At 31.4% G+C, this 22,193-nt stretch overlaps 1 protein-coding gene across 1 annotated transcript; it reads right to left on the bottom strand.

Annotated features, from left to right (window-relative positions):
* Window positions 1-1,078: 1,078 nt before the first annotated feature.
* LOC123267890 (frequenin-1-like) lies at window positions 1,079-20,798 on the bottom strand. The gene is made up of 4 exons (XM_044732777.1): window positions 20,694-20,798; window positions 15,416-15,494; window positions 4,729-4,817; window positions 1,079-1,908 (listed from the first exon to the last, which is right to left on the bottom strand). The coding sequence occupies exons 1-4, from the start codon at window positions 20,796-20,798 to the stop codon at window positions 1,732-1,734; spliced, it is 450 nt and encodes a 149-aa protein (XP_044588712.1). The 3' UTR covers window positions 1,079-1,731.
* Between the last annotated feature and the right edge of the window lie 1,395 nt (window positions 20,799-22,193).

The following is a 22,193-nucleotide window of genomic DNA, read 5'->3' as shown; positions in this document are numbered from 1 at the left end:
TTATGTAGAAGTGGGGCTCTACCTATTTTAGATAAAATTGAAATAAAATAAAATATCGAAAAATTAATCTTTTTGAATATTTTTTTTTTAAAGAAAAAACATCAAATTATTTAATTTTCATACTTTTTATCATAAATTCGCCGTGGAGAAGAACAATTTAAGAAAAAAAAAATATTCAAAAAGATCAATTTTCCGATTTATTACATTCAAATATAGGTGGAGCCCCACTTCTGCATAATTACCATAATTTTAAAAAGTAGGAAGTTATAGATTTCGGTCCGATTTTGAGAATGCGAGTTTTCATCAGATCTCCACGTTTTGAGGTCTTAGGAAGCCGTTGCGATTATTTCCTGCTGGACGTCCGACCGCGCGCCTGTGCGCGCGCGTGTGTGTGTGTGTGTGTGTGTGTGTGTGTGTGTGTGTGTGTGTGTGTTTATGTATGTATGAATGTAAATAAAATTTTGTCGTACAATATCTTAAGAACGAATCAACCGATCAAGATGAACGACACGGCGTTTGAAAGTGTTTATTGCAACTTCAAGCTAATTAGACTTTGGAAGCAATCGGTCAAGCCGTTCAAAAAATATTTAAAAAATAAAAACCAAAGAAAAATTTTTTTTCAAGTTTTTTCAAAATAACTTTTAAATTTTTGAACTCGGAAAGCGTTATTTCAAATTTTTTTTATGGTTTTAAAAAAAACTTTTTGCAAAACTTGGTAGAGAGGATAAATAAAAGATAATGTAAAGAAAATTTGTACTAAATTTTAAGTAAATTGATTCATTAGAACTTGATGTTATATCAATAACCGTGTTGAATAAAATAGTTCCGGAAAAACGTGCTTAAATATTTGATGTTTTTTTTTTTTTTTTTTTAGTTTTTTATATACTCTGAAAATGACAGTAAATATCTGGTAAAAAAAAGATGACAAAAATATTTTTGATTTTTTTTCTATGGACGTGGAGAAACACCCAAAATTTATTTCCTTCAGACTAGAATACTTCCTTGAGACTCACTATTTGGATATTAATAAGTTTTAAAAATGTCTTTTACATTTTTACGGTAGTTAATCATTCAATTAAACGCTTTAGATATATTTTATTGGTAGGCCGACCATTTGCAGATAACTGTTTCTAATGGTAATGATATTTATCGCTTTTTATTCATCTCATATTGTTTTTTTCAAATCTTATTGCATAGTTAATAATTTTCATTTATTCTTATCAATTTCATAGACTATTCAAAGTTTCCAGAAAAAAAAAAAACAAAAAAAAACATTTTGGTTATTCAAAATATAACATCTCTGTGTATAGTATAAATTCTTAAGTTAGCAACAATTTATATTTTATTATTGAGTTGCCAGTGAATAATCTTTTTTAAGATTGTTAGTTTTAATTATTTTAACTGGCATTCTTATTTTTCTGATTAACATTATTGAGCTTTGTCAATTATACAAGAGTTAGTTAAAAAAATCTCAATTTAAACGATTCATATCATAACTGGTAGAATTAAGCAAAATAAAAAATATTATTTAATTGAATCTCATATAAATAGAGATTTAGAGTTGAAATATTTTTCAAAAATAGTCATAATAGTAGCGATAAAAAAATAATAATGTTAATGATAAATTTAAAAGAATCTTATAACATTTAAATTTGCTTGCAAAATCAGTATAAGTTAAAATGTTATTAAAAATGATTATCATTATTTAACTTTACAAGTTAGAAATTATTTTTATGCTGGATCTCCGCCACCAAGAGAAAGAGCTTGAACGATTCTCGGGTCTGCTTTGCTACCTTCTCGAAACTCGTCAAGAGTAAGTTTATCATCGTGATTTTTGTCCATTTGATCGAATATTTTATCGACCCTTTTCTGAGGTGTATTTTCATCTTCTGCATGCAGTTGTTGACCCTGAAAATACAAAATTTTTTTTTAAAGATGTTTTTACTACAATATTTTAGAAGAAAATCCGTTCATAAGTTCAAGAGAGCAATTATCATTAGGCATCAATTTGAACTAAATATGTAATGCCATTTTCTAAAATGAGACAATGAAAAGAATCGTTTTTAGTAGATTTCATAGAAATCTAGATGCTGAGAAATTTATGGTGATTCTATTTTTTACTTTACACTAATGTTAAAAAATATTATCTTACAAGTTTAAGCGTTGGATCCTCCTGGACATGAGTAATTTTTCTACTTCCTAATTTATGTTCAACATGCGTACAAAAATGGAATTTACAAGATAATTCAATATTTATTTATACAAACATTATGGACCATCATCTCCAATTATCAAATTGTGTGGCCATAGCCATTTGTATTTGTAATTATGTGCTTCAATCTTCTGAGATTTTTAAGAAGAAATAATTAAAGCACGTAAATAAAATTTCATACTTTCATTTCTTTTTTTCCAAATAACTTTCGAATGCAATTACTTATTCAATTTCTGTAAAAAGCTGATAGTTTTAATGAACTTTTACTATTGCATTCGTTTTGACGGATACATTAGTATCTTATTAAATATTCTTTCACAAAAATTCAACACAATATTCTGAATTATATAGTTAAATCTGAGAAAACATTATAATTGTTCAAGAAGTTAGAAAATCTGAACAAAACTAGTTTCACTGTAAAAAAAAATCGCGCCAAGTCCACGTTCATAAGACTATTAAGAAAAAAAAAATTTTATTTCTTTACAAAAAGATATAAAATAAAAAATTAAAAAATCCAAGTTACCGATATGATTGTATATAATTTTCGGAAATCAAAAAAAATTTTGTTGTAAATTTAAAAAATAAAAGAAACAATTTTGGATCGTATTTAGTGTGCGTGGTTACAAAATATTTCGCTTTTTATGAAATTCGTAAAATCTATCTACTAGAACTTTAAAAAAAAATTGAAGTACACAATGACGCATACCAAGTACGTTCCAAAATTGTTTCTTTTAATTTTTAAATTTATAACAAAATTTTTTTTAATTTCCGAAAATCATATACAATCATATCGGTTTCTTGGATTTTTTAATTTTTTATTTTATATCTTTTTGTAAAGAAACAAAATTTTTTTTTCTTAATAGTCTTATGAACGTGGACTTGGCACGATTTTCTTACAGTGAAACTGTTTTTGTTCGGATTTCAGTATTTTTTGTAATTATAATAAAAATTGACAATTTTAATTTAATACATTTCCGGTGGCAAACTATCCCCTTTAAGCTATAGTTCATGAAAAAGTTATTCTTGCGCCGCCTGGCGTGTGTAATTGCAAGCTGTCAAATATCTTTTTTTCACTGTAGTTTCCCATCGATTATAAGATTAGCATGCATCCTTATATTATTTAGTCTCTGGCCATCCGCTTTTTACATAAAAAAAAAGTTAAAATCTAAAAATCTGGGTCGCTATAGTTTGTGCTGATTATATTTAATAATTTTAAATAGAAATTATAAAGGTAATTGATAATAATCAAGTAATACGCGTAATAAAAAGCATGAACTACTATTATAAAATATCATATAAAAAAAAAAGAAAATAAATTTGAAAAAAAATTTGTAACCTCAAAAAACCGTTCTGCTTACGGTATTATACATACTCGGTAGTCTGGCTAGAGAACGGAACTTGGCGCCAGACTCTATCGAGTCTGTTGATATTGTAAATAAATGAATTATAGAAAAGCAAAATTTATAAAACATGGAGGTATTGATGTTGTAAATAAATTCTTATAAACATATTTCATTTTGTAATTTTTTGTATCTATTAATGAATTCTACTTCCATTGTGGCTGCTGAATGGCTTTTTTTAAATCAAGATCAAAAGTCCCTAAATTAACCTAAATCAACCAAGAAATATTTTTTCAGCTCAAACATTTTTCTACTTAAATCTAGAAGATGAAGCTCTTCAAAATAGTTGTGTTGGTTCAAGAATTTTTCTTTTGAATCAAGTTAATTTTTTTTTTTTTTTTTTTTTTTAATGTGGACTAATCTCCAAACGTTCACTGAAGTTGATACATTGAATCTATCAGCGAGAAGGCTTACTCGTTAAAAACAAAAAACTAGAGTCGCAGTGCCTGTGTTATCCACCCAAGTGGTGTTGAGAACCTGAGCTCAAGTGTTCTATAATCCAAAACTTGTAGGGTTCTTGTACTTTGAGGGTGGCAGTTAAAGTCAGGTAAGACTGTGAATGTTGAAAGTAGATAGATGAATGTTTATAAATCTATAGGCACCCCATGTGTACCAAGAAGAACAATTCAGTCATATGCAAATTAAGGCATTACATCATTGTACACTACTTATTATCATTAAAGTAACTTTGCGGTTTATTGAATTAAGTTATCATATTACTTGACTGTGCTTATCTAATTTTATAATTAACGACTGAAATTTTGGTATGGAATAGTTACCGTTGCTAAATTACTGTTTTAATGATTTTTTTTTTAAATATTTGCGCTAGAAAAGATTGTGATAAAATAATAAAACATAAATAAATAAAACATACGTTTTTATGAATAAATGCATTTCCTAACGTTTAAAAACTGTTTTATCTCTTTAATTAGTCGATTTTCAAGAACAAAAAGTAACTTACTCATCAGAAAAATTGATTAGATAATAAATTTAAAAGTTATTCTGAAAAAACGTTTTTTTCAGAATTTTTGTAAAAAAATTAATTTAATGTTTTCTTGAATAACCCATTTTGCCCCACTCTCTTCTAAAATTATATGAAAAATTCAATTAACTTACCACCATTTGATATATTGCATCTACGATGTTGTACATTTCGTCGCGTGTAATGTATCCATCATTGTCTACATCATATAATCGAAAAGCCCCTGAAATTAAGAAAATGCATGGTATGTAAATAGTATATCAAGTAACTTGTGCAGTAAGTTTTTGATCGCTCACGAGAGCGAAATTGAGTACATGAACAAAGTGAATAAAAAATTTATTTTTGTATTGTTAGATACAGCCAAATATAGCGATATACACGGAAAAAAATTAACTGTTGCAGCAACAGGAAAAAATCCTGTTACAGCAACAGGATTTTCCTGTAGCTGCAATAGGAGGCAGCTATGTTGCAGCAACAAGATAAAGTCCTGTTGCAGCAACAGGATAACTACTGTTATTGCGACTTAATAGTAAAATATAGTTGGGTCATTTCATGTCAAATGGACCTACAGTTGGAATTGACCCCTTTTGATTTGGATAAATTTTGGTCAGAAATTTTCTTTTATCATATAATGAACTTCTGCCAGAGAAAAAAAGACCATTCGGCAGCCGAAATGGAAGTAGATTTCATCATGAATAGAAAAAAAATAGAACGAGGATTGTATACAAAACTAGGGTTTTTAACTTCTATGCAATCGACAAAAATATATATCGACGGAAGAATTTTAAAACCAGTGCAATAGCAAATTTCATAATTGGCATAGCGGAATAGGATAGAATTTTAAGACTACACATATGATATGGTACTCAAATTGAAGCTTATTTAAAAAGCTTTCAGATGCGATTTACAGAATTTCAATAAGTTATCCCATTTGAAAGTTATTCGAGTAAGAAAGTGAAGAAATATGAATTTTTATGATTTTCAAAATTTTGAAATCCTGGTATTTCTAAATTAATTGATCGATTAAGCTCATCTTCGAGCTTGACTTTGGTATTTATCTGTAGAATAAGTATGTTGAGTTTGGTAAAGATCCGTTGTAAATTGGCGACGCTATCGTCGTGACAAGCCGCGTTATATCCGATATATACAGGGTGTCTCAGAAGTCGTGAGCCACCGGACAGGGTGTGGTAGAAAATTGGATTCTGAATAGAAAAGTCCTTTACCATGTTTCGATCAGACCCATAGAAAAATTACTATGAATTTATGAAAATAGACCAATGAGGAGCGCGGTATAGCGGCAGAACGGTAGGCGCGAGAGCGAGCGAGTGGAAGCGCGACGGGCAATGAGTGCGCGCTCGCTTGCACATGTGTGATATCATTGCTCAGTTATAGCGGGATGCCCGCATACAATAATAATGATCAATGATACTTCTGTAAATAAAAAAAAAAATTAATATTAGAAAAACCATCCCATAGACAGCCCCATAAAACGAAAAATGTGCGATTTTTTGATAATTAAAACTCGAATTTTCGGTGTCACCGGAAAATAAAAAAAAAAAAGCCGATAGTCATATTCAATGATACCCCTGTAATTAAAAAAAAAAATAAAAGTTATAAAAGTACCCCATACACTCTAAGATACAGCCCCATAAAGCCAAAAATTTGCGATTATTTAATGATGAAATTCAAATGATCAGTGTGCACTTGAAGTTAAAAAAAAAAAAGCAATAAAAATAATCAGTGACACTACTGTTGACCAAAAAAATTTTTAAAAATAAAAAACTACCCCATAGACTGGGAGATACAGCCCCGTAAAGCCGAAAATTCGCGATTATTTAATGATGAAATTCAAATAATCATTGTGCACTTGGAATAAAAAAAAAAAAGCAATAAAAAAAATCAGTGACACTGCTGTTGACCAAAAAAATTTTTAAAAATAAAAAACTACCCCATAGACAGAGAGATACAGTCCCATAAAGCCAAAAATTGTGCGATATTTCAATAATTAAAATAGAAATTTTCGACGACTACTCAAAATTTCAAATAAAAAACCAGGGCTAATAGTTAACTATACTCATAACAATCGAAAAAAAATTAAAAATTACAAAAACCACCCCATAGACACTAAGATACAGCCTTATAAAGCCGAGTATTTCGGGATTATTTAATATAAAAATTAAAATTTTCTCAGTGGATTCGAAATAGAAAAAAAAATATCAATCAAAATTATCAGTGGTACTTCTGACCATCAGACAAATTTAAAAAATTGTAAAAACACCCCATAGATACCGAAATACGACTTGATAACGCACAAAAATCGGGATTGCTCAGAAATTAAAATTCAAATTATTGGTGCCCATTGAAAATCAACAAAAGAAACCTTTTCTACTTGTCGATTAAACTCCTGTGAATCGAAAAAAATTATTATTTAAGAAACCACCCCGCAAACTCCGAGTTATAATCCCATTAAGCTGTAAATCCCATTAATCCCATTAAGCAAAAAAAAATAAGATTTAAAAAAACCTCCCCATTAACGGCGAGATAAGACCCCATAAAGCCGCTAATTTGTGATTTGTTAGTAATTGAAATTGAATTTCTTGGTGTCCATTTAACAACAACAAGGGGAACCTATTTAACTTTTCAATTACACCCTTAAAAACAAAAAAAACTTAACTCTTGAAAATCCACCGCATAGACACTAACAAACATCCAAATAAAGCCAACAATTCGCGATTTTTCAATAATTAAAATTCAAATTATCAGTTGACACCGAAAATTTCGATATTAATCCACAAAAAATTGAGAAATCGCGGCTTTATGGAGGCGTATCTTGGGGTCTATGGGGTTAATTCTTGAATTTTGATATTTTTATTTATTAAAAAGAGTAAATTGGAGAGTGGAATGAGTTTATGCTCTTTATTTTAAGTGGACACCGAGAATTTCAATTTAAGTCAATTAAAAATCGACAAATCGCGACTGTATGGGGGTGTATCTCGGTGTCTGTGGATTCTAGAATGGATTTATTATTTTATAACAGAGATAACATTAAAAAGTACAATAATTTTCTTTGACTTATTTTGAGTGGACACCGAGAATTTCAATTTAAATCAATGAAAAATCGAACAATTGTGGCATTGTGGGGTTGCTTCTCGGTGTTTATGGGGTGGATTTCAAAATTTTTTTATTTTAATTCATAAAAAAGGTTAAACTGGAGAGTAAGATAATTTTCTTTGAGTTATTCCGAGTTAACACCGAGAATTTCAACTTAACTTCACAAATAATGGAGAAATCGCGGCTTTATGGGGGGTGTATCTTAGTGTCTATGGGGTGGATTCTTAAATTTTGATTTTTCAATTCTTTACAAAGGTTACATTGGAAAGTAGGATAATTTTTTTTAAGTTATTTTCAGTGGACACCGAGAATTTACATTTAAATCAATGAAAAATCGAAAAATCGCGGTTTTATAGGGTTAATTAGGAGTCTGTAAATTTTCTGTAGGGTCCACTCTATGATTTTTGAAAGTTTTCTTATTTAATCTCCAGTGGACACCGCGGAATGATTTTTTAAAAGTCAAATTGCACTCAATTTAGTAAAACAACGCCTTTTATGGGGCTGTTACTCGGCAACCATGGGGTTGATTAATCGATTACGACTCGAAAAATCTTCTGTAGGATGTACCCTATAATTTTTCCCAGTGTTATTCTTTAATCTCCAGTGGACACTGAGAATTGAATTTTTAAATGTTAAATTGCTGTCAATTTAGACGGTAAACGCCTTTTAGGGAGCTGTTACTCGGTGTCCATGGGGTGAATTGATCAATTATGGGTCTTAAAATCTTCTGTAGGGTGTACTCTATGATTTTTATGAGTTTTTTTTACTTAATCTCCACTGGACACCGAGAATTAAATTTTTAACATTAGAATTTCTGTCAATTAAGTTAAAAATTGCCGTTTATACAAGCTGTTATTCGGTGTCCATGCGGTTGATTGACCGATTAGGAGTCTGAAAATTTTTTGTAGGGTTGACTTCATGATTTCAACGAGATTTCGTTCTTAATCTCCCGTAGACACCGAGATGTTAATTTTGAAACGTCAAATTACTGTCAATTAAGACAAAAAAATACTTTGATGGGGCTGTTACTCAGTGTCCATGGAGTCGATTAATCAATTTGGAGTCCGGAAATTTTCTTTAGGCTGTACGTTATGATTTCCATGAGTTCTCTTCCTTAATCTCTGGTGGACACCGAGATTTGAATTTTGAACAGTCGAATTTCTGTCAATTTAGTTACAAAAAAGTTATTGCACAAATATCTATGGTATATTCAAACAAATATTTATAATTAATCAATAAATATTTTGTTTAGTGAATTTGTTTTGCTTGCGCTGTCATATGACATGAAGATTGCTTATGAACAAAAATCATCTTTACAGATTTTTTATACTTATATATGTCATTTATATATTAAAAATGTTAATTTATTTTGTGAATTGAATTATTATCATGTATTTCAGCTATAGAGTTATAAAATGTGTCTAAAGAAATTGCTAATATTGCTTTTTATATTAACTAAATATTTGTTGACAGTTAACAAATATTCATTAACCATTAATAAATATTTATTAACAATTTGTAAATTGTACTTAATAAATTTGACTGTTCATAAATATTTATTAAATCCTATGATGTTAAAAAATCATTTATTAACAGTTGATAAAGCTTATCAAAATATAAACAAATTTTTTTACCCGTTTCAGTTTTTTAACTTCATTTATTTATATGTTCTACGTACAGTCAGCAATGCCAAAAAAGCGCAAAGGGGCCAATTTCAGTTGTCGCACGAGCAGTTCCAGAGCCATGCGAGATTTAAGAGCACGAAGATCAAACGAACAAATTCAAGAAGACAATGCAAATTTGCGTGCGAGAGTGTCGCAGTTACGTGAACAACGATCACAAGAGGCACGAGATGAACGAAATCAACAAAGACAACTAGAACGAAGACAAACTCGCAGACTCATAGTCGACAGACATAGAGGAATTGACCAACAACGCCAACAAGTTCATCGAGCATTTACGTCAAATTCATTTCTTCGACTAGCATTCCAGTACGAGCCTGATGTTGAATATTATGCTCATTCCAAAGTGGTTATTGGTACTTTGGAGAAGGAATGCCCGCATTGTCATGCACTTAAATTTGAAAATGAGCCACTTGGGATGTGTTGCTCATCAGGAAAAGTACAACTAACCGAAATTGAAACACCACCTGAGCCATTGCACGGTTTACTTATTGGTACTGATCCAGATTCTAGCCTATTCCTGAAGTCAATTCGCACATTCAATTCATGTTTCCAAATGACATCGTTTGGAGCAACAGAAATAGTTAGCTATGTTGCAGCAAACGGTCAACAATTTAATTCCACGTTTAAAATCAAAGGCCAAGTTTATCACAAAGTGGGCTCATTGCTGCCAATGCCAAACAAATCTCATAAATTTTTACAAATATACTTTATGGGTGGCGAGGACTCTGAACGTGCACTCGACAATCGAGTGGATGCACGTTGCGACTTCCATAATCTTAATTCACCTTTTGCCAGGCGTATCGTCAGTGAGCTAGACGCTCTGTTAAATGAGCACAATGAATTATTAAAATTTTTCAAAGCACACATGCACAAGCTACAAAGTGATAATCACGCTATTGTCATCAATCCTGATAGAACACCAGCTGGAGAGCATGTACGTAGATTCAACGCACCTGTTGTTGAAGACGTTGCTGGAATCATGGTTGGCGACCGTACAGCTATGCGACAAATCGTGATTCGAAGAAGAAATAATGATCTTCAGTTCATCAGTGATACCCATCATTCATATGACGCTTTCCAATATCCACTAATTTTCTGGAAGGGACAAGATGGATATTGTGTGAACATTAAACAACGAGATCCCGTAACAGGTAATTCTTTCATTATTAACAACATAATTATTTTATTATTAAAGAATAAATCTTTAATTAATTTAAATATATATTATTACAGGAGCTGAAACAAATAAGAACGTTAGCTCGAAGGATTTTTATTCATATCGTTTGATGATTAGACGTGGCCGAGACAACATCATTTTACGATGTCGTGAGCTTTGCCAACAATTTATGGTCGACATGTATGTGAAGATAGAGAGTGAACGACTAAGATACTTGCGATATAATCAACAGAAGCTGCGTGCGGAAGAATATATTCACTTGCGAGATGCTATTGCGAATAACGCTGACACTGCCGAAATTGGTAACTCTGTTATCTTACCATCATCGTACATAGGTAGTCCACGTCACATGCAAGAATACATACAGGATGCTATGACTTTCGTGCGTGAATATGGACGACCATGTCTTTTTATTACTTTTACATGTAATCCAAAATGGCCGGAAATTACATCGTTGCTATTACCAGGACAACATGCAATACATCGTCATAACATTTCAGCACGTGTGTTTAAACAAAAATTAAAGTCTTTAATCAACTTTATTACCAAATTGCATGTATTTGGCCCCACACGTTGTTGGATGTATTCAGTTGAGTGGCAAAAGCGTGGATTACCTCATGCTCACATTTTAATTTGGTTGGTCGACAAAATACGTGCTGATGACATCGATAGTTTGATTTCTGCAGAGATTCCAGATCCGTCTACTGATCAATTACTACTTGATATTGTTACTACAAACATGATTCATGGTCCGTGCGGAAATCTGAATCCTTCATCACCTTGCATGGTGGACGGAAAATGTACAAAGCGTTTTCCTAAAGATTTTACTAACGATACGGTCACACATGTTGACGGATATCCAATATATCGTCGAAGAAATACCGAAAATGGCGGACAATCTTTCGTTAAAACTATCAACAAGGCAGACATCGACATTGATAATCGTTGGGTGGTACCATATTCACCTTTGCTGAGCAAAACATTCGATGCTCATATTAATGTTGAGTTATGCAGTTCGGTGAAGAGTATCATGTATATTTGCAAGTATATGCATAAAGGAAGTGATATGGCTGTATTTAGGGTTGAAAATACTAATGTTCATTCTCCTCCAGTGAATGAAAATGATGACATTACGATTTACCGAATTGGCAGGTATATCAGTTCCAATGAAGCTGTCTGGCGCATTTTCGGTTTCCCAATTCATGAACGGGGACCAGCAGTTATCAATTTAGCTGTCCATCTTGAAAACGGCCTGCGCGTATATTTCACCAACGATACAGCGCTTGATCGTGCTATAAATCCACCAAAAACTACGCTCACTGAATTTTTTGAACTGTGCAATCGTGCGGATGCTTTTGGTGCCTTTGCACAAACACTGCACTATTCTGAAGTTCCACGGTATTTTACATGGACTCAGTCGAAACAATGGATGCCCCGTAAGAAAGTGATACCAGTTGATCCGTGCCCCGGTTTATTCAAATCAAATAATTTGGGTCGTGTATATACAGTCAATCCAAGGCAAACTGAGTGCTTTTATCTGCGACTATTGTTAGTTAATGTCACCGGACCATTGTCATTTCAAGATATACGGAAGGTAGATGGACAACAGTATCCTACGTATAAAGATGCATGCCTTGCTCTAGGCTTGCTAGAAGAAGACAACCATTGGGACAGTATGCTTGCTGAAGCAGCATTAAACTGCACAGGAAAACAAATTCGTCTACTATTTGCTATAGTATTGACTACATGTTTCCCGGCCCGAGCACAAATGTTGTGGGATAATCACAAAGATTCAATGACTGATGATATATTGTATCGACATCGTACAAGGTGCAACGATCTAGCAATATCATTCAGTGATGCAATGTACAATGAAGCATTGATTGCTATCGAGGATCTTTGCATTGCTATTGCGAATTTACCAATCAGTCATTTCGGTATGAGCTCACCGAATCGAAGTGCATCTGATTTACTCAACACAGATATGAATCGTGAACTACAGTACGATACTGTAGAAATGGCAAGCATTGTTAGTCGCAATGTTCCACTACTAAATGATGAACAAAAAATTATCTACAACCGCATCATGCTGGCAGTTTCGGCAGGATAAGGAGGATTCTTTTTTTTAGATGCACCAGGTGGAACTGGCAAAACATTCCTTATTTCGCTACTTCTTGCCGAAATACGATCAAAAAATGGCATCGCATTGGCCGTTGCATCTTCTGGCATTGCAGCTACTTTATTAGATGGAGGCAGAACAGCTCATTCAGCATTTAAGCTGCCGTTGAACATTCAAAATAATCCAGATGCAGTGTGCAACATAAAAAAACAATCGTCTATAGCCACAGTGATGAAACAATGTAAAATTATTATCTGGGATGAATGCACTATGGCACACAAACATTCGCTTGAGGCATTGGATAGGACATTAAAGGATATAAAAAACAACGATAAACTATTTGGCGGCACTTTGTTACTCCTTTCAGGTGATTTCAGACAAACATTTCCTGTTATTCCACGTTCAACGTGGGCTGATGAAATTAACGCTTGCTTAAAATCATCGCGACTATGGCGTAATGTTGAAAAAGTACAACTTAGGGTGAACATGCGCGTTCAAATGCTTCAGGATCCATCCGCCGAAACATTCTCTAAACAACTGTTAGATATTGGCGATGGGAAAGTTGCTGTACATGAAAATACTGGATGCATAAAATTACAGACGAACTTCTGCACAATCATCGACTCGCAAAATACTTTTATCGATCACATATTTCCCGACGTACACACACAATATAAAAATCATAAGTGGCTGGCAGAAAGAGCGATCTTGGCAGCTAAAAATGTGGACGTCAATGGGTTAAATTTAAAAATACAACAGCTGTTGCCTGGGGACTTGGTGTCATACAAATCTATCGATGCAGTTTGCGATACCAACCAGATTGTGAATTATCCAATTGAGTTTTTAAATTCATTGGATTTGCCAGGCATGCCACCACATCATTTACAATTAAAGGTTGGATCTCCGATTATTCTGCTTCGTAACTTGAACCCACCACAGCTATGTAATGGCACACGATTAGTCATTAAAAAATTAATGAAAAACGTTATTGAAGCCATCATCTTGAATGGCAAGTTTCAAGGCGAGAATGTGTCGCTGCCACGAATCCCTATGATTCCCACAGATGTGCCAATTGAATTCAAACGCACTCAATTCCCAATTAGATTGGCATTCGCATGTTCTTGCGTAGGAAAACCATCCAGTTTATTTGTGTTGGCTAAAGACGGACTAACCAAGAATATTGTACACTCTATTGCGCTGAGAGATTAATTTTTTTTTTTTTTTTCAACTGCCATAATTGATAGTAAAAATATGAATAATTATTTTTGATGTTTAAATCCTATCAAGGATTGTAATTTAAAATATATTCATTACTTTAATAGAGATTAATTTATTAACCTAAATAAAACATACTTTTATTGTTTATAACGCTTTCGATTATAAATATATCCCCGCACACTTACATAAGATAGTTCTTTTCATTGAATTAAAAAAATGTTTTCTTGAAATAACATACATGGCAAAACAACGTTTGCCGGGTCAGCTAGTATATATATATAAACTTTTGAACCATATGCATTTTCCGACTCAGCTCGACGAGTATAGTCGAAATATAGCAAAATTTTTCTATGAAATCTACTAAAAAAAGAATTAAAAAATTTTATTCAAAAAATTTGCAAATTCAAAATTTCGCTATTTTTTCAATTTTGTTTTTGGAATATCTCGAACGCTATTATATATACGGGAATAGCCTTTCGTTTGTTTGAAAGGGGACACTTGGGGCTATTGAAAAAAAAAAATATTTTGGAAAAAAATTTTGAAAAATGCCAAATTTGTCAAAAATGTCGATTGACATTACAATTTTGGCTCAATTTTTTTTTGTATAGTACCTTGTACTGATCTTAAAAGACCCTGAAATTTTTAAAACTGTGTTTTTTTTAAATTAAAAAAAAATTTTTTTGTGATTTTTGCAACTTTTAAATAAGGTAAAGTTATGGAGATACGTAGTATTATAATTTTGAGCATTAAAAAATTAAATGCACGACGTGGAAATATTAAATAATAAAGTAATTTTAACTTTTTTTTATTTTTTTGAAGTTATCTTAAAGTCAGGCTTAATGCATGATATAATTGTTATTCGTCGTTTTTTTACTTCATTTAAATTTTTCGACGCCATTTATCGTCTTTTTAAGATGGAAATGATTTGAAATTTGAGATTGAGCAACATTAATGTGCAGAAATTTGTAAGTAAACAAGTATTCGAAAAAACAAAACAAAATTGATATTCTCATCACATTATTTCTGATTTTTATTGGAAATTTATATCTGTTTGAGTTATTTGACGTTAAAAACGGTTATTGAAGTGAAGAAACGGACAAAATATATCATGCGTTAAAAAAAATAAGAAACTATATCATGTGTTAAGCCTGAATTTAAAATTACTCCAAAAAAATAAAAAAAAATGAAATTAATTTATTATTTAATATTTCCACGTCGTGCATTTAATTTTTTAATGCTCAAAATTACAATACTATGTACCTGCATAACTTTACCTTATTTAAAAGTTGCAAAAAATAAGAAAAAAAATTTTTTTTGAAATTAAAAAATTCATGTTTAAAAAAAAAAAACACATTTCTAAAAATTTCAGGGTCTTTTAAGATCAGTACAAAGTATTATACAAAAAAAAATTGAGCCAAAATTTTAATGTCAATTGATATTTTTGACTGTTATGTTATTAGTTACAAAAAATGAATCGATAATGAAAATTAGAAGAAAGATTAAGCACTTACAATGTAGTTTTTCATCCAAATTGCCTCGAGATGTTACAGACAGTGCTCTTATGAATTCTTCAAACTCTATTGTTCCATCCTACAACAAAATAAAGATAACAGGGAAAAAAAATTGAAGATTATAAGCATGTAATCATAAATTGATTTTATTATTTATAGTGCAGCATACACGTTATTTCGAGTTAAGCAGAATTTTTTCACAACAAATTCAAGATGTTTGCAAAAAAATTTTCCGTGTTATGTTACAAACGAAGATAATTCACATCATTGGTAAGACGGACCCGAGTCAAAATTAAAAAAATGATTTGAGCCTATTGAACCTCCTTTCTTTTGTTGTTGGGTTTGCATGGAAATTTAAAACTGTATTTTCACCCTCATCGGCCTAAAAATAGGCTGTTGAGGTCGAAATCACAGTTTAAAACTGTATTTTGAGCCTAAAGAGCCTACCTCGAGGGTATGTAGATTGTTTCCATCTTTTTATTTTTTAGAACATATAATATTTTTATGATAGCAAAAATTTTATAATTAAAAAACTGGACTTAGAAAATTTTTAACTTTTATCGTTGCAAAAAATTTTTTAAGTGTAGAGTTGAAATAAAAATTATGACTATTGTAATTAATGTTGCAACAATTGATCAATAATCCATAAAATATACGGACAGTAATAAGCAATAACATCTCAACAAACTTTTTCTAATGTTTATCGTTAGCATATTCGGGTTTATATATGGGGCATTTCATGCCAAATCGACCACTCTTGACCTCGACGATTTTCGATTTCCTGAAATTTTTGTATCTTTCTCTACCCTACAGAAAACAATTTTAAAAATTTTTTCAAATTTTTTTACCCGACCAAAAAAAAGTTACGAGTTATTTAAAGAAAAATATGTTTTTTTTTTTGTTAAATAACCATAACTTTTTTGAAAATGGACTTATTGGGATTTTTTCTTTTTTTAATTTTTGTTTTAAGATGTACTTTTTAGAAAAAAAAAAATCAAAATAATAATTTGGATTCATATTCTACGTTTTTTTTTTAACTTTTGGAAAAAACGAAAATTTGGGGATGATGCTCATTTTTGATTTCCGATTTATTTTTTTTTATAAAAAACCAGTATTTTTTGCGAATTTCCTAAAATTTTCAGAGTGGCATTTTTTTTCTTTCTATTGTCTTTTTGTTTTGTCGAAACCTCGTCAAAGCGCCGAGATTTCGTGCTTCAGTTTTTCAGAATTTTATTTTGATTATTAGTATAGATGGATAGGAAATTTTAATAAATTACACTCGATGTTTGGGACAACAGGAAGAAATTTATTGTCCCAGAGGAGGAAAAATTTGATGATCAGATAAAAAAAACCTCCTCGATGATAATTACAAGAAATAAATGTGTGTGAATGTGTAATTGTTGTTTCGTCAGGAGCTGGCCTGAGCTAGTGTTATTTTGTCAGGAGCTGGCCTGAGCTATTGTTATTTCGTCAGGAAGGACCTGAGCTATTGTTATTTCATCAGGAAGGACCTGAGCTATTGTAATAATAGCTATCTCTTGGTGAGAATAGCTTAATGCGTATTGCCAAATGTAGGCGAATACTGATGACTCTTCTGGAGAGTGCTATTAGATTGTATGTGTGTGAGAGAGAAACGATCAAAGCCAAGGAGGCACGATCAAAACCACGGGCCGTCAATACCCAAAAGAATGAGAGAGAGCTCGGATGTATGGCGTTAGTCCGAATTACCGTGTTATTTCTATAAAATTGCGTTTTACCGAAAATAATTGAATTCGTGAATATGATTCGAATGATAGTAAATAAAATGATGTTAAACGATGTGATTTTTGAGAATGTCTCAATTGTACTGTATGATGCGTAATATGCGAGAACGATTGCGTGAAATTTACTTCTGATTCAAGGGCCTCAGAGCAACTGGTGGTACTGGCCACCGCACGAGCGAATTTGGTTTTTCCTATATGGCCCCGATCGGCGCTATACCGTTCTGCGCATCCGCCGCAACTTGTCGCCTACGATGTCTCCCGAAATTGTTCGAGAAAATTCTCGTTGAAGCTAGAGCTAATATATAGATATAGTCATCTGATTTCGTACGCCCACGCTCTCTCTCAACAGATATAGATGTAATTGTATAGTACAATACATGCATGATTCTACTCTGCACACACACGTTCATGGTCTATCGTATAGGTACGACTCGACGCGACACTTTTTTAGAAATGAAAAAAAAAATTTTTTTTTCAATGTTTGTTTTTCGTTATACCACTGAAAATTTTTCAGCAGATTTAGAAAACTTCAAAATCCGAGAAAAAAAAATTTTAAATGACAATCATCGATAAGATTGGATTATTTTTTTTTTTTTTTCAAAACTATAGTCTTAGTGAGAAAATACTCAAATTCTCCTGAATTTAGGATATGTAAATTATTTAAACGTGTAAAAAAATGAAATCACATTCCATTCAAGTCTACTGTTTATAAATCATTCAACAAAAATATTTTTTGCTGTGTAAATGAAAATAATTTCAAACAAATTTTGTTTGAAATTAATTGCCTCAAAATTTTTGAAAGTTCATGCGTTGCTCCAAAATGGATCAAACAACAATTTCATTTTTTTGTTGTTGCATGTAGTTTTGGAAAAAAAATACAAAAAAAAAATTGAATGCTTTTTTTAATTTTTGATCTAACTTCATTGAAAAATAATAATCAAATCTTTTGGATGATTGTTATTTTTAATTTTTGTTTTTATTTTTTTTTTCTCGGATTTTGAAGTTTTCTAAATCTGCTGAAAAATTTTTAGTGCTATAACGAAAAACAAACATTAAAAAAAAATTTTTTTTTTTCATTTCTAAAAAAAAATAGTAAGAAAAAAAATGCCACTCTTAAAATTTCAGGAAATTCGCAGAAAATGCTGAAATATTTTATAAAAAAAATCCGAAAATCAAAAATGGCATTTATTCCGATATTTTCGTTTTTTTTCCGAAAGTTTCAAAAAAAACGTTGAATATTGATCCAAATTATTATTTTTATTTTTTTTCTAAAAAGTACATTTAAAAACAAAAATTTTTAAAAAAAAATATCCCAATAAGTCAATTTTCAAAAAATTTATGGTTATTTAACAAAAAAAAAAAACATATTTTTCTTTAAATAACTTGTAACTTTTTTTTGGTTGGGTAAGAAAATTTGAAAAAATTTTGAAAATTATTTTCAATAGGGTAGAGAAAGATACAAAAATTTCAGAAAAATCGTCACTATAGAAATTTAGTTTATGAGAATGATGAGATGTAAATCAACTCAACGGTCGTACGGTGTAGGGGTTAGTTATCGGTCTGGCATTCATGTTATTTCTATAATTAGCGAATGTTAGGTTTAAATTAAGAGTCACACAGTCTGAATTTGCGATAGCTCTACAATATAAATAAAATATAGATATGACATTGGCAAAATCCTTTTTTTATCATTTTTTTATCAAATAACATGCGCCGGACATAGCATGCCGCTAACAGCAGCCATTTTTATCTGAATCCATTCCCCCCCCCCCTTTCCTTTCTTTTCCCTCGCCGACATCGTATTAACCAATAAGGATTTTTTTACGGTAGAGATGTAGGCTCAGTAGGCCCAATTTATGGTTCTAAAACGGTGATTTCAGCCTAACTTTGGTAAAAGTGGACAAATATACCACTTGTAGGCTGAAATTACGGTTCTGATATACGCGTCATCATAGTCGAAAAAATCTAAAACCATAATTTCAGCCTATACCTCCTCGAGTAGGTTGTGGAGGCTCAAAATATGTTTTTAATTTTGACTCGGGGAGCGTAATGATTTTGTACTGATGAAAAACTATTTAACTTGAGAGAAATATTCTTGGTCCAAGAAAATTATTTTGAAGAGAACTGGTTGTCTTGAGATAATAATTCTTTGTCTAGAAACTGGTTTTTTTAGCTTGAGAAACTTTACATCTTCTCTTCAACTAGTAATACTTTCAAACTCTTTACAAAATTTTGTATTCTTGGTTTAAGAACACGTTTATCATTTAACATTGCCGAAGAATCTTAGAAAAAAGCAAACAATTTACTTCATTCTATCTGAAATACATTTAAAACGGATTGTTGATAATATACACTGTAAAAAATTTGCGGAGTGAACGCGGAGTGAATGAAGAGTGAATGATTTTTAATTGATTCACTCCCAGCGGGAGTGATATTTACTCCGAGAAGGAGTTAATTTTTATTAATAATAAAATTCACTTCGCATTCACTCCCATAATAAATGAATTTAGAAATAAATAAATTTTTGTAAAGAAAATATTTTTATAAACCCTTTTTATATTTAATTATTAAAAATTTAATTTATTATTTTTAATAATATTTTATTTTAATTATTATTATAATGTTTTTATTTGGGTCATTCCACGTCAAATCGACCAATAGTTGGACTCGACCCCTTTCGATTTGGACAAATTTTGGTCAGAAGTTTTCTTTTATCTTATAACGAAGTTCTGCCAAAGGAAAAAAATTAAAAAAATTTTTTTCAAAAGTTATGCAAAATCCAAAATTTCACTATTTTCCATATTTTTTAAACTTATGTTTCAAAAATCTCGAAAACTATTGCAATTAAAAAAATCGCATTGAGTAAGTTTCAAAGGGAATACTTAGGGCTATTAAAAAAAAAAATTTCCGACAAAAAATTTTAAAAAATCTCCAATTTGTGAAATTTTGAATTTTTGAAAATTGTCAAAATTGACCGTCGACAATAAATTTTTGGCTCAAATTTTTTTGTGTACTACCTTGTACCAATCTTAAAAGATCCTGAAATTTTTGGAACTGTATTTTTTGTTTTTTAAAAAATATGAATTTTTGAAATTTGTTAAAAAAAAAATTTTTTCTTAATTTTTTTTTTTTTATCCTAATTGAGTTTGGCAAATCGCGTAATTTTGATTTTTTGTACAGTTAAAATTTCATTTAGTGTGTGATAGAAGGAAAAAAAATTAAATAATTTATAATATTTATTGTAAAGAAAAAAAAAAAAAATAAAAAAAAAAAAAAATACTAAAGTAAATAAAAGTTTCACGCATGCGCAAAAATTTACTTGACGGTTACCGTCAAGCAAATTTGCCAGTCACCGGTAAGGGCTTGACGGTTACCGCCAAGTCAGCGCCTTGAGAAGCGCGATGCGCCGTAAAGGTGCGCATAAGTCAAGAGAATCAGTAAAAAAAAGTCGGAGCTCCCGAACTCGTGACTCGGAAACCGCGATGCGCCGCGAGGATGCGCGCCAGCCAAAATACAATGGAAGGGGGAGTAGGAGCTCCCGGACCAATAACAAAGCCCATTCTGTCCCCACCGCCAGCCGAAAGCGCTATATAAACCGGAGTCGCGGAGCACCGGGGCATTCTTCCTCGAGTAAGCGGCTGACTAACAAGGAACTCGAAAGCAAGCTCAAGGAACCTACTAGTGCAAGAAGATAGTGCTCAAGAAAGAAGAATTGATTCCAGTCAACTAAGGCCGCCGTTTTGGACCGTTAAAATACCGCGTTTGATTTCGACTTAACTTGGTAAGTCGGAATCTTCAACCAGCCAAGGCCGCCGTTTGGACCGTTTAAATTTCGCGTTTAATTTCGACTTAACTTGAATAGTCGAAATTTCCAATCAGTCAAGGCCACCGTTGGATACTGTTAAAGTAAAATTCAACAGCAATCACTACCGCAGTGTACTATTGAAGTAAAATTTCATAGTACAGGTTTTGACAAACTTGGATAGTCGAAATCTTTCAGTCCCGTTGCAGAGTACTATTGAAGTAAATTCATGGTACAGGTTTCGACATACTTGGATAGTCGAAATCTTCAGTCAACCAAGAACATCGCAGGCTTCCATTGAAGCTAAGGGAGTTGAATACACCGTCGATCTCGTTGTAACTGGCAAAACAAAATCTCCAGTCACCGTGAAGATTTTACAGGAAACCAAAAGATTCGACTGCAGACATTGAACGCAATACTATTATATTATATTATATTATTATATTTATATTTATTGATAAATAAATATCATTTATTTATTTCTCTTGAAAATAATCTGAGGGTTTCATTCCGAAAACCTGTCATCACAAATCCTGGAACCTGCTGAACTTATCCCAGCATAAATATAAATTTATTATGTTCAAACGTAGTTTTGTTTAATAATAAGTAAAATTATACGTTACAAGTGGCATAATGATGAGAAAAAAAAACATTAATTGTATTTGTTTATTATTGGTTATTCATTTATATTGGTGACTAATCTATTGGTCGATTTGACGTGGAATGACCCTTATAGTAAATTAATTTTGAGATTTTCTTTGTAGAACGAAAATTCATCCTTATTTTATTTATTTTAAAAACTCCGAACGCGGATGTTTTTTGGAGTGAAATTCGAAATCACTCCGAAATCACTCTGAAATCACTCCGCAAATAAAAACTCCGGATTCACTCCCTACGCAGAGTGATTAATTACTTCACTCTGGAACTCCGAGTGATGGGAGTGAAATGGGAATGAAATTCACTCCCAATTCACTCCGGATTTTTTACAGTGTAGTAAGTAACAGCAATCCGTAAAGCTCTTGAATGAAGAAGTTTTCTTTTTATCCACGAGTTCTATTATCTTGATTAAAAAGTGTATTTCTTGAATATCTCGAAATAAGGGTAAAATTTTGAAGATAATATTTTTCTTATATCAAATAATTCTTTTTCAATGTAGGTATTTGTTAATTATGGGAAGTAAACTCATACCCTGATAAAAAAAAAGTATTGAGAC

The sequence above is a fragment of the Cotesia glomerata genome, linkage group LG6, assembly GCF_020080835.1.
Source record: "Cotesia glomerata isolate CgM1 linkage group LG6, MPM_Cglom_v2.3, whole genome shotgun sequence".
NCBI lineage: Eukaryota > Metazoa > Arthropoda > Insecta > Hymenoptera > Braconidae > Cotesia > Cotesia glomerata.
This window is presented reverse-complemented; position numbering and strand designations above follow the sequence as displayed.